Source organism: Strix aluco, chromosome 2, assembly GCF_031877795.1.
Source record: "Strix aluco isolate bStrAlu1 chromosome 2, bStrAlu1.hap1, whole genome shotgun sequence".
NCBI classification, from domain to species: Eukaryota; Metazoa; Chordata; class Aves; order Strigiformes; family Strigidae; genus Strix; species Strix aluco.
The window spans coordinates 50,342,320-50,358,111 of NC_133932.1; the positions used below are offsets into that span (position 1 = coordinate 50,342,320).

At 38.7% G+C, this 15,792-nt stretch overlaps 1 protein-coding gene across 8 annotated transcripts in view; it reads left to right on the forward strand.

Moving 5' to 3' along the window:
* The first annotated feature begins 477 nt into the window (after nucleotides 1-477).
* SMPX (small muscle protein X-linked) overlaps nucleotides 478-15,792 on the forward strand; it is a 44,495-nt gene continuing 29,180 nt past the window's right edge. For 4 of the 8 annotated variants that reach the window (XM_074814660.1, XM_074814665.1, XM_074814666.1 and 1 more), the window contains exons 1-4: nucleotides 484-631; nucleotides 4,231-4,290; nucleotides 9,238-9,327; nucleotides 12,975-13,128. In XM_074814660.1, coding sequence (XP_074670761.1) covers nucleotides 4,252-4,290; nucleotides 9,238-9,327; nucleotides 12,975-13,115 — 270 coding nt within the window. In that variant the 5' untranslated portion in view covers nucleotides 484-631; nucleotides 4,231-4,251 and the 3' untranslated portion in view covers nucleotides 13,116-13,128. Of the gene's footprint in view, nucleotides 662-4,230; nucleotides 4,291-9,237; nucleotides 9,328-12,974; nucleotides 13,129-15,792 lie in introns of all 8 variants that reach the window. The other 4 variants (XM_074814661.1, XM_074814662.1, XM_074814663.1 and 1 more) reach the window with 4 other exon arrangements.

Here is a 15,792-nt window from a genome sequence, read left to right on the forward strand (position 1 = left end):
TCGGTAGCATGGCTGTCCTGCATGCAGGAACGCTACGCCGAGACCCCAAGGCAGCTGCTGGGTGAGTTCGCTCCCAGCCCGGCAGTGATACAGTCATGTTGGCGTGGCATTCACCTCCCCTATTTAGTTCCTCCGAGGTGAGTTCTTTGTAATTACGTCTCCATAATTATTTCCTTCTCCGGTGTGGCAGCAGGGAGGCACACGCTGCCCCAAACACCAGGGGAAGAGTTGTGTGTTACCTTCTGCCGCTGTATGCCTGGCACTTGTGAAAAGCCCAGAACGACAGGGAGAGGGAGGGCAGGAAAAGGACCTAAAGGTGTGTTCCTTCAACACCTCCCGCTTAACACTTGAGCCCTGGTTTCACGATGGTCAAGTGTCACAGGGGACCAAGTTACAGGGTGAATCAAACTCTATATTTAGGAAGAACAACTGGAAGCTATGACAGGAATTCCCTTTTACACTTTGCTTCTCAGCCCAGTCCCACTCCAGCCTGGAGCAGCTCTCAGTGCCGTCTGGGCTGAAAGCATCGGAGCTATTTCAGACACATTAAAAGGATCACAGTCAATACCTCAGCTGGTGGAAGAAGGTACCTCTTTCAGCATCAAAAGGAGGTGCACATACTCACTTGACGGTTTGGAGCTTTTCTTATATAAGTAAATAAGTAAGCTAATCTTGAAGGGGTCAATTAAAAGCTTGAAAGACCCTTATGAAAACTCTTTAATAACTGCTGCAAGATGACTAAAATAGTTGTGGGTTTCTGCTTATCTTAATGTCTCATGCAGCATATTAGCATATTCAGAGCAGATTGTTATAGTTATTGCTTCATAGTCTGTGGGGATCTTTAAAGATTTAAACCAGAAAGTCACTTAAATACCTAGTGACTCATAAGAAGCGTAACTGTGTATTAGGTTGAATACTGTAGTACATAGGTTATAAACATGATTATTGTTTTCTATATGTTTGTTATAACTAGAGAAATATTACATGGGAGTTTTGATGGTAAGAGAGGTGTTCTTTCACTGTAAGCTTAACAGGTAACTGTAGCGGAGTCAACTGCATTACAGAAAATGTGATCACATTTGCCTAGAGCATGTAGTAAGTTTTTCTGTAACATGCTGGAAGCTGCAAAGTGGGGGTTTCTCTTCTTTATTTTTACTAGCTGGGTCTCACAGTAGTGTAGTTCCTGTCAAAGCCATTTAATAAGATAATACACTGCAGTTCTGTGTCCAAAATACCCGTTGTGCTTGATGCCGTGAGTGCGGTGGGGGGAAAGGACAGCTTCCAGCTGGGGCAGGGGGAGGGCTCTTTCTGTTGTCTGTGTGCTACTGTACATCTCTTGTGTGGATTACAAAAGATGGCATTATGATATCTCATCGTATTTAAAGCAAATTGAATAAGTCAGCTTATTATCTTGCTGCAGCCGTGTCAGAAATTATTTTTAGCAGAGGGACAGAAGATAGGTCCTTTGTTTTACAAAGTTTCTTTTCAAAACACTGATTTATTTCACTGTAGTAGTCTTGTGGGTTTTTTTACAAAGTTTCTTTTTGGAACACTGATTTATTTCACTGTAGTAGTCTTGTGTTTCATGAATAGTCCTGTTAATGAGTATTTTTACTGTGAAGCAAGGAAATTTGCAGGGGAAGTCTGGCATACAACAGCTCCAAACTGAACTAATGTTGCCATTGCTTTCTAAGTTTGGCTCAGCATGCAGCCCATAAAAGGTAAAAGGTAAGGTGTGGGGAGACCAAAAAGACCCTGGGGAATACATGCTGCATGTGTCTGCGTTTGTCTGGCTGTGTACATCTGAAATCCTGCCGTGGAAATGAGGGTGAAGAGTGGTTTTTTCAAGTTTGCAGAGCTGATTGGAATGCCAGAAATAATGCAATCAGTGCAGCACTCTTCACTTTCTCTCTGAGGCACATGGCAAAAGAACAAAAGAATTTATAAGAATGAACTAATCACTTCAGTAATAGATGCATTTGTAATCTAAGGTTTATTTTCCTGTGATCGATGGTCACTATTGCTCTGGAGGGAAACTCAGGGAAGGGAAGGAAGGGGAGAGAGCTAGAGAAGATTGTCTATTTTTACTCAGTAGCGTGCTGTTGTCCTGATTTCTCTAGCGGTAATGAGGACAGCACGAACTGGTAGGAAGATCACCTCCTCCAAAAACAGTCCTACACAATTGTATCATGCATCTGTCTTTAGGAACTGGTGTCTGATTGCAATCATTTTGAACACAGACTTTGTGAACCCAGAGCAACTCACTGAGTAGCACTATCACTGTGCTTGTTTTAAAGTTGAGATTCAATGTGAATCCTTGCCCGTTTAGCTCTGATGGTCCAAGAAGTGTCTATTGGTGCTTTTGCAATGCACAGTCACACAAGATGGAGAAGTACATCTTAGCGTGAATTTTTGTGACAGTGTTTAGGAAGTAGATCCATGGTGCTTTAAAATGTTCTATGTTAATTTCCTGTGGTTTTGTTTCCATTATTCATTCTGATTAGAAAGAGGAGAAGGTGATAAGAAAAATTAATTAAACTTTTCTGTATTATGAGTCCTATCTTTCCAATAAACTGGGGGATTGTTTTCTAATATCTTTGGAATACAATCACTGGTTTACAGCACAGTTATCTCTGTGCATAGTAAAGATTTTCAAAAATGAAAGAGGGACAGTGCAGTAAATGCTTTTGGCTTTTTGAAACCTGTGCAAAATTTGTCATGAACTTCAGTGGCCGAGTTTTCATCCCCTAAAGTGAATTCTGAAGTTTTTAGAACTACCTCTGATTTTAAGATTGGAAATGTAAATGTAAAACCACAATATAAAACTGACTGGTAGCATGCTGTTTTTATTGTGCATGGCAGGATTTTTTTCTGACTTATTAATTTAATGGAATCAATTTAAACCCAAAGCAACCTATGAAGATGACGTCCTCTTAACACTGTGTTGGTTTGGACAGCACTCTTTACAGCTGAGAGTGTGATCAGAGGGAGACCTCTAATGGCAGGCCATTTTTAGTTTAAGTTTTGCTCAGCGTTATACACAGATTTAAAGCCAATGTGAGAATATGCAAGGGCAAGTCTTCCATGCAGCTCCAGTGATACAATTTCAGGCTGATATTCCAGGCTGAAGCCAACCTACAACTCATCTACACTTTTCTGTGGTACTGCCTCCATGTGACTGTTATACTCTTTGGAGTACCAAAGCCTTTGACCCACTTTTGATTTCTCAGTATATTTCTACTGTTCTCTCCTACGTCATTTATTACTTTTCTCAATATTTTCCTTCTCATCTCAGGTTAAGTATAGTAGCAAAAATATGCTCGAGTCTGGCTGTGATCAGTGAGTTCTCTGGTGAACTCTCTTCTCACCTTTTAGTATTACTATCTTATTTATATTATAATGGTTAAATAACCAGACTTTGATGAAAGTCTAGTCCAGTTAAAATCTTAATTCTCAGTGAAAGAATAAAAGGCTGAGATGATGTTTCAATTAATCTGATAATAAAATTTTAAACTTTACAGAATTTTTTTACTGTGGTGTATTTCCCTTTGTTATTATGTATTAATACTATATTAGTCAGTATTTCTCCTCCTGCATAAAATTGTATTGAAAACTCTGTTCTTTTTTATCTTGTTGCTAAAGAAAATTGATGAATCTATATGAACTAAAACTTTGAAGATAGGCTACTTTGTGCCCTAGAATTGTCAAAGAGCTTTACATTTTCACCATCTTGATCATTTTCAGTCTATAGGCATTAAAGATTTACAAGGATTTGTGAGTCAGAAAATGGTGATTTCTGCATTTATCAATGTTTTGTAGCAAGTTATGCTTTATTTGAAAGAAGGTTTAAACTGAGAGTTCTAATAATTCCCATGTACATACTGTGACAGAGATAATCATACATTGTTTATCCTCAAATGCTTCCCTTAATTCTTACTCATTTTACAATGCCGTTAAGGTTTGAGAGATTCCTTATCTCTACTCATTATTGTTTTTAATGTGAAAGAGATAGCTCCATTTGTGGCTATAAAAGATTAATTGGAGGAGCTCAGGTGTTCTGTCTCCTGATATTCAGAAGGAATAACTAAGCAACTCTGAAACTGAGATGGAAACAGGAGCTGGGCAGATGAAATGGATGCCTGTCAAGAGGCAGCATGGGTTAAGTTCTAGCTTATCTCCCTTAGCTATCAGAATGTCAGAGCCTGTAACACTTTCCCATTTTGCTTGCAGGGATAAGCCTCTGTCTTAAAAATGTCAAAACAGCCAGCGTCACATGTCAAAGCCATTCAGGTAAGAGACAGTATTTATGTTTCTAATATAATAAAATAATAAATCTCAGCCTCCATTGCTTGGCAAACTGCATTTTTGCTCAGAAAAAACACCACAGAAATGCTAACTGGGGATTATTCTTTTAAAATGAAAAGCTTGGAAGGTATGAAAGCACTGAAAAAGTTTGACCTGAAGAGCATCTTATGATCTGAGCTGATAAAAATCTGGACCAGATAGGTTGGTTGATCGCTTGCTTGCATGGTCTTTCCAGTGTTAGGTTATTCCTGTTGGTAGATCAGCTAAGCAAAACATGGTGATACATCTGCATAACTGATCAGCATTATGAGTAAAATTAATTCTTGCAACTGTTAGATTTTCTACAGAATTAATATAATGCTGGAAGAATTATAGATTGAAAAGATGATGGCATAGGTATTGGAAGTTTTTCATGTCTGCATTCCTTTAGGAAAGAACCCTATAACTTCCAATTTTTTTAAAAGAATAATTTTATTTAAAAGCCAAAGTAAAATGAGAGAAATGTTGATGCTTTCATTAAAAAAATTCTTGTACGTCACATACCTCCTCAAATGGCATGTACTTATAAGGGTGAAGTTGATTGTTACAGACTTGTAAACAAAACAGCTGGAGAATTATCCCATCACCATGAAGTAGCATCATGAAGACTGTAATTAGCTCATGCTATCATCAATTCTTGTCAAAAGGCCAAAATAACTCCTGAACTGCAGAATTTTACAGAATTTTCATGTACTTTGTGAAATTTTACCACCAGTTCAGGTTCCCTTGAAATTACATAAGAAACACAAAGTGGACTTTCTAAAGACTGATCTGTCCTGTTTCCTCAAGATAATACTAACTCAGTGGATTGGAATATCAAGAAGATTATTTATCCAGTGGTTAGACAGCATTCTGAAGTTGCAAGGCACTGTAAAAATGCTAGTTCTCTTTATCATCATCAACTCTACTAGAACAGGCATGCTCTAATGCTCTAATTCAGTTGAAATTAACAGAAGTTTGTCATTGATTTCACTCAGTTCAAATTTTCGTCCCTCTTTTACAGTGACACTAGAAATGTTTGTATGATTAATGAAAAAATGTAGATAATTTATAGCTCAAAAGTATTTACATTTTACTTTTCAAATCCATAGGCACATACGAACATTTTTAAGGAATGAATTTGGTTTATTTTTTTCTTTAAAGTAAAGAAGTAGTTGTAGATGCCTTTTTATTTTTATGATGACTTTCCAACTTCTAAATGTAAAAAAATGCTTCTAGTCTGTCCATTTAAAAAAGTGCATTACATTTAAGCACTAAGTTTAATATCTAAAGAAACTTTAATTTTTGCAAAGGTAATTTGAATCATGAGAAAAATTACAACAGGAACTTTAAAACAAATCTATTAAACTTTGTGTCAAAGGTTGCTCCAGCAGGGCACTTGCACTTGAATTCATGCCTGTTATACTTTGAGCACTCTAAGAACCATGACTCAAAATGTGACGTTACTTTTATACATTGTGATTCATATACTATGATCCTTTGATATTATGTGCTATTATAGTAGGACCGACATCCCCTGGACAATATACATCATGCTGCAGCAATGGAAATGCAATGACACTTTACTAACTGCAGAATTTCATGGTACTCTGTGTCAGAAGTGGCTTCTTTCTGACTGTATGAGACGTACGCTAAAATCTTCACTTGCCAACAGCCACTAAATACAGATGTGGAAGAATTAAAGGTAGCAACTGGTTTCCAAGAGTAGTTCAGGGAGGCAGAGGACCAAAGTACTGTTTATTCCTGGTAACATTCATTGCTGGCCTCCCCCTCTCAGTGTGTAAAAGGCTGTGTAGAGCTCTGACTGAAAATTATTCTACCAGCAAACACCACTCTTGGCTTTCCCCAGAGGTAAGGGTGAGGGGTTTCCTATTTTTTTTTTTTCAAATTACATTCAGTTTTCTCTGTTGTTCCTTTATTATATTTAAAAATTGAATACATTTATACTGAAGCAGCTTTCCAGCTTATTCAGTCATCCTTCTGGACAGCCAGGGATGGCTGTGATGCTGTGAAGAATTTATCTGTAACAGTCCTCAACTCATGCATGGCTGCATGCGTTGTGTCCTAATCTGGATAACCTGTCTCTATTAAACAAAAAGAAGAACACTAAACAAACAAATCTCTAAATACCAGTTTAATTGAGTCAAACCAGAAATATATGTTGTATGTCATGCTTACAGATATTTTTCCTTTGGTCTGTTCGGGAAGACCTTAGTAGAGTACATCAGTACAAACCTACTCATTACAAAAATTGCAATGACATCCAAAATATGGTAGGCATTTTCCAAAAACAAAGGAAGATGCAAACCCAATAGTTTTCATAATTAGTATGATTAAAAATAATAATCACACCAGAGAGTCTGTCTAAAGCAATTATAATTTAGGATTTCAGGAGTTTGCAACAAAAAATTTCCTGTTTAGCATTTTCCTGGACAGGGAACAGGTGAGGAAGAGATCACTGAGGCTTGTATCTCTGTTCCAGCAGACAGGTGACAAGAGCCTTGAAATGTATTTTAAAAACACAATTGCAAACTTGTGCTGATCTCAGCACAACAGAGTCCTTGCAGAGCTACACTGGTGTACAGAATTTGGTCCACCCATTATGTGGCTGCTCATCTGCAGGAAGGGACCAGCATTGGATTAAGAGGGAGATTTACAGCTCAGGACTTTGATACCTCTGTTCAGGAGCTGTTCAGAAATCAGTCATACTTTCATTTCATACTGGAAATATTTTAATTTATAGTATGTGTTATCAGATCCAGACAGTGTTAAACTATGTCTTAAAGGCTGCTCATTTTACCAAGTTAATATTTCATATCTGAGTATGTCTTGTCCAAACTCTGATGTGAATGCAGATAAAATAGTACAAACTGCTTTTGTGTGACACAGATTACTGTGAAAATGCTGGAGCAGACCAAAGAGTGGTTTATTTAATTTAATTAGCAGTCTGGCACTTAGCAGTTCATTTTTGTTTCCTGAACTGTTTTTAGTCACAGTTGGTCTGTCAATCACAGTAGGAAATGCAAGGGATGGATATCAGAATTGCCATGCTGTGGTATGCCCTGGGTGGCTGTGGGAGGCTGCTTCTGCTTTGATTGACCCCAAGGGGAAGGAATGCCTGAGTTCCAAATGAGCACCAAGAGGAGAGAGAACTCTTAGTGTTTCAACTCTGCAAACTTGTGTGACCACGCTAGCTGTAAAGTGCAAAGAAGTTTCATATTCCAAAAAAAGAAGCTGCCTGGAGGTACCAGAGCCTAGTGGGGGAGATGCTTAAAATTAAAAATAGCAAAGCTGTTTTTTTCCACTCCTAAATGAAATAATGGGTTAAGTACTGTGAGGCTGAAAATGCCCCGTCTCCTGGGAACTTAGGGAGTGCAGATGAAAGGTTTCACAATATCTAAACTAATGCTCAGTGAAAAAACATTATGAAGTGAATACCCAGTTGTCTATAAACTACATGGCCCTACAGACATTTGCCAGCCCTACTGAAATGGCAGATCACCTTGCATAAATAAAATAATAGGAAATAGATAAATGGAATAAAGGGAACGGTGCTTATTTCTTAGCAAATGGATTCTTAATTTGCTTGATATTTGATTACAGCTGTCAGAACAGTAATTGTTACTGAAAACAGTGGGCTGTTTTCCTGTGGTTGCCCAACCTGGGGCACGATCTGCCAAGACCAGGATTTGAGCAGAAGGATGGAATTAGTCATCTTCATTTAATGCAAATCAGTCAGATGGTAAACTACAATAACACAGCTCTCTGTTGGAAGGTTCTTCGCTTCCACTCTGTAACATTACCGATTCACCCCCTGGTTTTACCAGTGGGAGTCATGATATTTTGATGACATTTCCTAGGAGCAGCTTCTCTTCTGAGATAACAAGATAAGAATAGGTATAAATTGTGCATTTAGTTGATCACACTATTTGACTTTTAAAATAATCCAGGCTGGGTCACATCGGGAAATAGATACATTTTAGCTGCTCTTTCCTAAGCAACGTTTTCTGCCATTCTTTTCTCAAAAATCTTTACTTTGAAGGTATCTATTATCAGCCCCATTTATGTTATGGCTACTGGCTTTCTGCCACAAATAAAAAATTGGATTGATGCATTCATGTGGGTATCATTCTGGAGGGAGTTTGCTAAATCTGGGGGCTAGCCAGCTCTGACCTGTGAGCCCCTGCTGCAGATGGGGCTGGGGTGGCTGGGCAAAACCCAGCAGGCGCTGGAGGGTCAAAAAGCCTTCCCAACTTTTCCAACAGATCTTTGCAACCGAGAGGCGTATTTCTAGGACTAAGGCATTAGCACCCATGGGTAAATTTTGGGTAAATTGTAGCACCCATGGGTAAATTTTGTTGGTAAAATCACATTTTAAACACTCATGGCTTAAGCTGGTTCAGGGCGGGCTTTCCTTCCTAACAACCTGTGATTAAATGAGGTGAGAACTGGTGTCACTGGGAAAGGGAGAGTGCTCCAGTCGTTTGGGTGTTATTTTAGGATATAGGTGGTTTACACTTAAATGCTGATTCTGGCACTTGCTTTCTGTTTGACCTTGACCGTATCAGAGCAGACCCAGATGCCTAAAGACACTTTGGTGTCTAGTACTCATTCGTTTTAAGTCCAATGAAATCAGGGAGCATTAGACTAAAATGCAGAACTTCAAAAGCTTTCTAGGTAGCTTTGTTTTTTCACTTTCCATCTTTAAAATGGAGATGAAACCACTTCTCTTTCCCACGGGAGTGGTGTGATGATGCATACATTGAAGGCATAAGTTCTCGGAAACCACAATAATGTCATACACTTGTCCCACCACTTTTGAGTTTTGCCATTTACCAGCTGTATGTTTATTTATCAGTCACTACTATATGCATCATAATTTCCTTCTCACAGGCTAATATTAACATCCCAATGGGAGCGTTTCGACCTGGTGCAGGCCACCCGCATAAAAGAAAAGAACTTACACCTGAAGAAGTGGAAGAGGTAAGAAAAGAAGGGGGAGTTGATTTTTTTTTTTTTGCCAGGAGAATCCCTGCCGTTGATAGAAGAAAGCCTTTTAATCAGTCTTATAGTATTACATTCCAATCTTAGGCATCACAGCTGAACATGTACTGATCATTCATGGAAATGAACGGCCAGCTATTAAACACTTCATATATATCTTGTTCTGGTTTTGATGCCAAGGCACCTATAGGAATTTAAACTGCTTCAAAGGTGTGTAGCTCTGCTTCAACACCAAGATGATATCTGCTGTCAGAAAAGAGAGACAGGATTTCACCAGCAGCATTTATCTAGGTGGGAGTTGATGGGATACATCAGGAAAAGTTATAGAAAGGCTTTGGAAGAATATGCTACTACCTGCTCCCCTGTGGTGGTGTTTATTGTCACAGCTTAACAATATTGGAACAGGTTTTCAAACCTGATGTTTTTGGAGTATTTATCAACAAAGAGAAATTGACTGTGGATACTATACATTCGCAAATTAAAAACAGAAATTGTGAACCTGTTTACCTGCATAGGGGTGAAAATACTCCATTTTAGATTGAATTCTGTATTTTCATGCCTGTATTTTACAGGGAGTATTTAACACTGAATTTTGAATAGGAAGTGAAATTTATACCTTAACCAACACTGATCACAAAGGTTATGATTAAACATGTATTTCTGGATTATATTAAAGCACCTTATTTACCATGAACTTTTATGATAAACAAGAATGAAACCAAGTGGTGGAGGAAAAGGTAGTGGGATACTCCAAACAAGAAAAAAACTCAAGTAAAGATGGGTACTTATGGCTTCCTGGACAGCTGGCTGAGTTAGTTCATATAGTCCCTACCCAGGAACTGGTCCTGCTGGGCCAGAGCTGCAAATGCTCCCCAGAGCCAAGGGCGGGAAAGGCTCAAATCAACACCACACAGCCTGGCTACCTCTGGCAGGACTCGGTCAGGTGGACTTACTGCCATGCAGGCGGGGCAAAGCTGTTCTGGCTGGAGGGAATCTTGCCCTCACGCATAGCAGAGCCGTGAGGACCAGGAGGGAGGTGGATAGCCACTTCTTTCCAGGTGTGCAGTGGTACTGCTGGTGATTCAGCTCCAAACAAGAAGCAGCCAGATTAGTTTTGGACAAATCATCAGCTCCTCCTGACCTGACAGAGGCACTTAAAATGGTCAGGTTCAGTTATGTAAGAGATAATCCTATGCTGTCTATATCAGATTTTTTTCTAAATTTTGACATATTTGATATAAATAGTACTCTGTTTACAGAGAACTTTCCTGAAGAAATCAAACCCAGGCTGACTTAACTCTTCTTAAAAAGATTTTAAAAAAACAAAACCAAATATACAATGTGACCTTGAACGCATATTGTGGCTTTCTTCCCTGGAAAGAAACAAAGCATATTCTCTCCACAGTAATTAAACTGGTGAAGGAATGCATGTTATTAAGCAGAAACTAATATAGCATGTGTGAATTCTGGTAGTATTTGAGAAATAAAATAAATGACTAGTGCTGGTAATTAGATTTGGTTGGGTAATTGAATATTACTTTTCTTCTCAGTTATGTGAATACTGTATATGTGACAGACATTACAGAATGAAAGTTCTTGGCCCCAGTTTTATAGCCAATATGCAATGAAAGCAATGGGAGTAAAGACTACAGAAACAGATCTTGTAACAGGAATAGAATAAAAACACTACCAGTGAACTTATCTTTTCAGCTTTCTCATCTCATTAAGTTTTGCAATACAGCTTGTGATTCTTTAGATCAGCTTTAAACAAATATAACTTTTGCGAACAGTGCTTAGCATTTTTCACTATATTTTCAAACCTTGGCAAAGGAGTTGAGGGAAATATGGGTCTTACTCAAAGGGATGTTAGAGTCAGAAGGGAACATACATTTTTGAAGGTCAGTGGAGCGGACATGTTAACATGCAAAAGAAATGGGGGGTGGGAATTTCAGAAAATCACTCTTCTTCAGTCAGAGCATTTCCGTGAAGTTATTTGTTAACTCTTGTCATATATCTAAGTCACTCTTCAGATTTCTTCAATAAAACCGAAGGCCAAGGTCTGATCTCAGTTGTGCATTGCACACAGAGTCATTGATATGGGGGGATGCAGTCATAAATAGCACACACCTGAGATTGGAAGGGAAAACTAACATCAATTTATGGAGTGCAAAGTCTCCAAAATGTGGTCAAAGTTTGCACTGTTTGTAGAAGAAATGGTACTGTAGATGACTTGAAACAGTATTTTTAACACAGTATCTGCTATGGGGGTTTGGGGAATGGTAGTTGTTCCCGATTATTCAGATTAGTTAATCATGCAAGAAAACAGTCAAAGGAAAGAACTATACAAGCTCATGGCTTAAGGATCAGATAGGAAGAAAATATGTTTTCTAAAATTCCTTGTTTATTTGCTACTTGACATTGCAAAAAGTCTGCTTCCTCATTAGCATGGGGTCCATTAGTCAACGGAAAAAAGAGGGGTTTACTGGCCAATAATATGTGACAGATAGCTTTGTAATTTTAAAAATGAAGTAAAATATTAAGAATTGACTGTTCAAGTTCAATACACCTTTCCAAAAAGGGTGGCTAATGTATCTAAATACCGAATTAACTCCAAAAAGGCCATTCCAAAAGGACATTCACAGAGTAATCAAAAAAGAAAAAATAATTTAATTGTGAAATAATTTACAATAAAATATTAATTCATTTCTAAACCTACATGATTCCCCCTCTATGCCAGCTTTATAAAATTCAGAACAGGTTGAATGAACCTTAAACTCCCTACTGGAAAACTACTCCTTCAAAACATTACTCAGTCTAGAATAGAAATTTTCTGAAATACATACTGTACTTCACCCAGGAGAAATAGTACAGCTAAGGAAGTACCAAGGGCTGAAATACTGTGGTCCATTGGGAAATTAGCTGAGATACTTACTATTGTGTAAGTGTTGTTATTTAGACTGAATTTTTACAGTGTCAGCAAAATAGCTGTCAGGCACTACCCTAATTCAAACATAAAATGACAAAAACTCTCTGGTCTTAAAAAAGAGGTTAAGGAAAATTAAGCATCAACTTGAACTCAGCTTGAATGGAGGTCCATAACCTACTATACTAATTTTGTTATTAATTTTAAGTCCTATCTATTTTGGAGTCCATAATCTATTATCATAGCTCTTCTCCAGAGCTGCAGAAGTGCAGAGGATGGTTTTCCTCCTCAATTGGCTGGTAACTATGAGACTCTGAAAGAAATTAGATTATAAAAATGGTTCTTCTGCTTTTTTCCCCTAAAATATGAAGAACCTGGGAGTTGACTTTAATACTCCGCTCAGTTAATTTTCTGCTAATGGTCTGACACTGTAAGTGCTTACTCATTTACCAAAAGATCCACATTCCCCTGCAATGAGCACCTTCAAATTTTTTTTTTTTCAGAATGCTTTTAGACATTTTAGACAACAACCAACAAAATAACCTATTTCTTTCTGTCCTCCCCCTTGACCCCTCCCCCCAGTTTCCATTGGGATTGCATTTAGTATAAAAACATCTTTTCCTGTTTCTCAAATAACTGACCTATGCTCATGCTCGAGAGATTGCTATTGCAGCAGTAAGGTTACTGGTATCCTTTTGTGCAGAGTGTTCCTGCTTTGACAGAGGAGGAGAAAGACAAGAAACATCTCCCAGGAGCTAAGAAACTTCCAGGTCCTGCTGTCAACTTGTCAGAGATTCAAAACATAAAGAGCGAGCTGAAATTTGTCCCCAAAGCTGAACAGTAGCTGGAACAAGCAGGTGAGTAAAAGAGAGGTTCTTTACATTTCTCTAGGAGAAGCAGGCTGATCCAGAAACCTCTTTGTGTCAAAAGATGGCTTTCCAATTACTTCAAAGGACGAGAATAACACCCTGTATTTCAAAGACAAAATATAAGAAGGTCATAAACCTTGGAATTCTCTGTTATTTCAAACATGGAGCATGTAGGAGACTATATCCAATGATATATGGCACCCATCAACAGGCCTAACAAAAAGTATATTCAGCTATTAGGAATATTGAAGCCAGCTTCGAAATACCAGCTTCTTGCTTCGCAAGTACAAGGTTTTACAGAATATAGGACCTGTATTTGTACACTCTAACTATAGTGTTACTACACTCTAAATACGCGTTTTCCAATGGATATAAATTTATTGCAGTGATGGACAAATAGGTCAGTGTTTTTAAAAAGCTCCTTTGGAACGTTAGATACTTGATATAATTTTATTTCTGTAATTCAAAACTGACATGCTAATGGCTCTATGTAGTTGATCACACAAAAGTACCCAATGCCACTTGTGGCACCCAAGGACTTACTATATATCTATGTGGGGCTCGGAGATATGATGTAGGACCTTGGGGAGATCTGTGCTCCTCTGGTTTGGCAGCTGGAGACCAGGCAGGGACCCTCAGGTGCTGCAGACAGCACCAGACACCTATGGGTTGATCCACTGGTTTATGACTAGCACCACAGCTCATACTTCATCTTATTTTGCTCAATGTCTGGATAGAGACCAGTGATGAGTGGAATTCCTCAGGGGTTCATACTGGGACCTGTGCTGTTTAATATCTTCATCAATGACATAGACAGTGGATCAAGTACACCCTCAGTGAGTTTGCAGATGACACAAAGCTGAGTGGTGCAGTTGACACGCCTGAGGGATGGGATGCTATTCAGAGGGACCTGGACAAGTTCAAGAGGTGGGCCCATGTGAACCTCATGAGATTCAACAAGGCCAAGTGCAAGCTCCTGCACAGGGGTCAGGGAAACCCCCAGTATCAATACAGGCTGGGGGATGAAGAGATTGTGAGCAGACCTGCGGAGAGGGACTTGGGGGTACTGGTGGATGAAAAGCTGGACATGAGCCGGCAATGTGCGCTCACAGCTCAGAAAGCCAACCGTATCCTGGGCTGCATCAAGAGAAGCATGGCCAGCAGGTTGAGGGAGGTGATTTACCCCCTCTACTCCACTCTCATGAGACCCCATCTGGAGTTACTGCATCCAGCTCTGGGGCCCCCAGCACAAGGAAAACGTGGACCTGTTGGAGTGGGTCCAGAGGAGGGCCACAAAAATGATCAGGGGGCTGGAGCACCTCTCCTATAAGGACAGGCTGAGAGAGCTGGGGTTGTTCACCTGGAGAAGAGAAGACTCTGTGGAGACCTTTTTGCAGCCATTCAGTACTTAAAGGGGGCTTATAAGAAAGACAGGGACAGACTTTTTAGTAGGTCCTATAGTGAAAGGACAAGGGTTAATGGTTTTAAACTAAAGAAGGGTAGATTCAGACTAGATATAAAAAATAAATTTTTTACAATGAGGGAGTTGAAACACTGAAACGGGTTGCCTAGAGAGGTGGAAACATTCAAGGTCATGTTGGACGGGGCTCTGAGCAACCTGATCTAGTGGAAGGTGTCCCTGCCCAAGGCAGGAGGGGTTGGACTAGATGGTCTTTAAAGGTCCCTTCCAACCCAAACCATTCTATGATTATTTTATTTAGAAGGAAATACTCATTACTTCAATGCAGATTTCAGCATAATTTCCATCTAATTTCAAACAAGGCCCATAAGCCTTGGTTGGTTTACATTCTGTGCCTTAAAAAAATTATGATAATTTCTGTCCATGAAATTATCCTCTGATATTTTTTGAAAAGCCTGAGTCAGTACAGATGCAACAGGCAGTTACAATGAAAATTCAGATCTACAGATAAGTTTTAATACAAAAAGCCCTGACTACAGTTAAAAAAAAGATAGTTGTGTCACATAGGAGTCACCTGAATTTCCAGTTGTGCCTATTGGAACAAGTCCTTTTTATCGTGAAGAGAGGCAAAGGAGCTAAGCTGAGTAGAAGAACATCATCTGGAATTTACTGCACAGAAATGTAAATGAAGAACAAAAGAAAACAGAAAACAGTGCAGAAGGGGTCTGGGAACATAGAAGTGCTATGGATCAGGAATCTTGAAAGAAATGGTGTATAATCTGAGTGAATTGCCCCAATACACACTGCAACATTAACTTATTTTTTATGTACAGCATAACTATACCATTTAGAAGGGAAAAGTGTTTAGTTTTTTCTTGCTTTTACCCTGCTGTGTCATAATGTTCCTGTTATTTTAAGGAAACAACAGAGTCTTTCTCTTCAGAAAACTTGGGAAAAGGAAAATTAACATTTTGTGAAATGTAACATTGTAGTCATCACACTAAAGCAGTACCCAGAGAAATATGAATTTTTAATGTGAGGCTTTAAAGAGGTTCTTCTCTCTAAGAAATATTTAGACATAAATTTAACCTCATATTTATTCTGATTTTCTATTTTCAATGTTTGCTATTTTCAACGTTTGCTATTTTCAATATTTAAAACATTTTTTTAAAAATTAGCTTACTGAGAGTCTGACAGAAACATTTAGGGTGTGCACAGAGAGGGTGTGCACA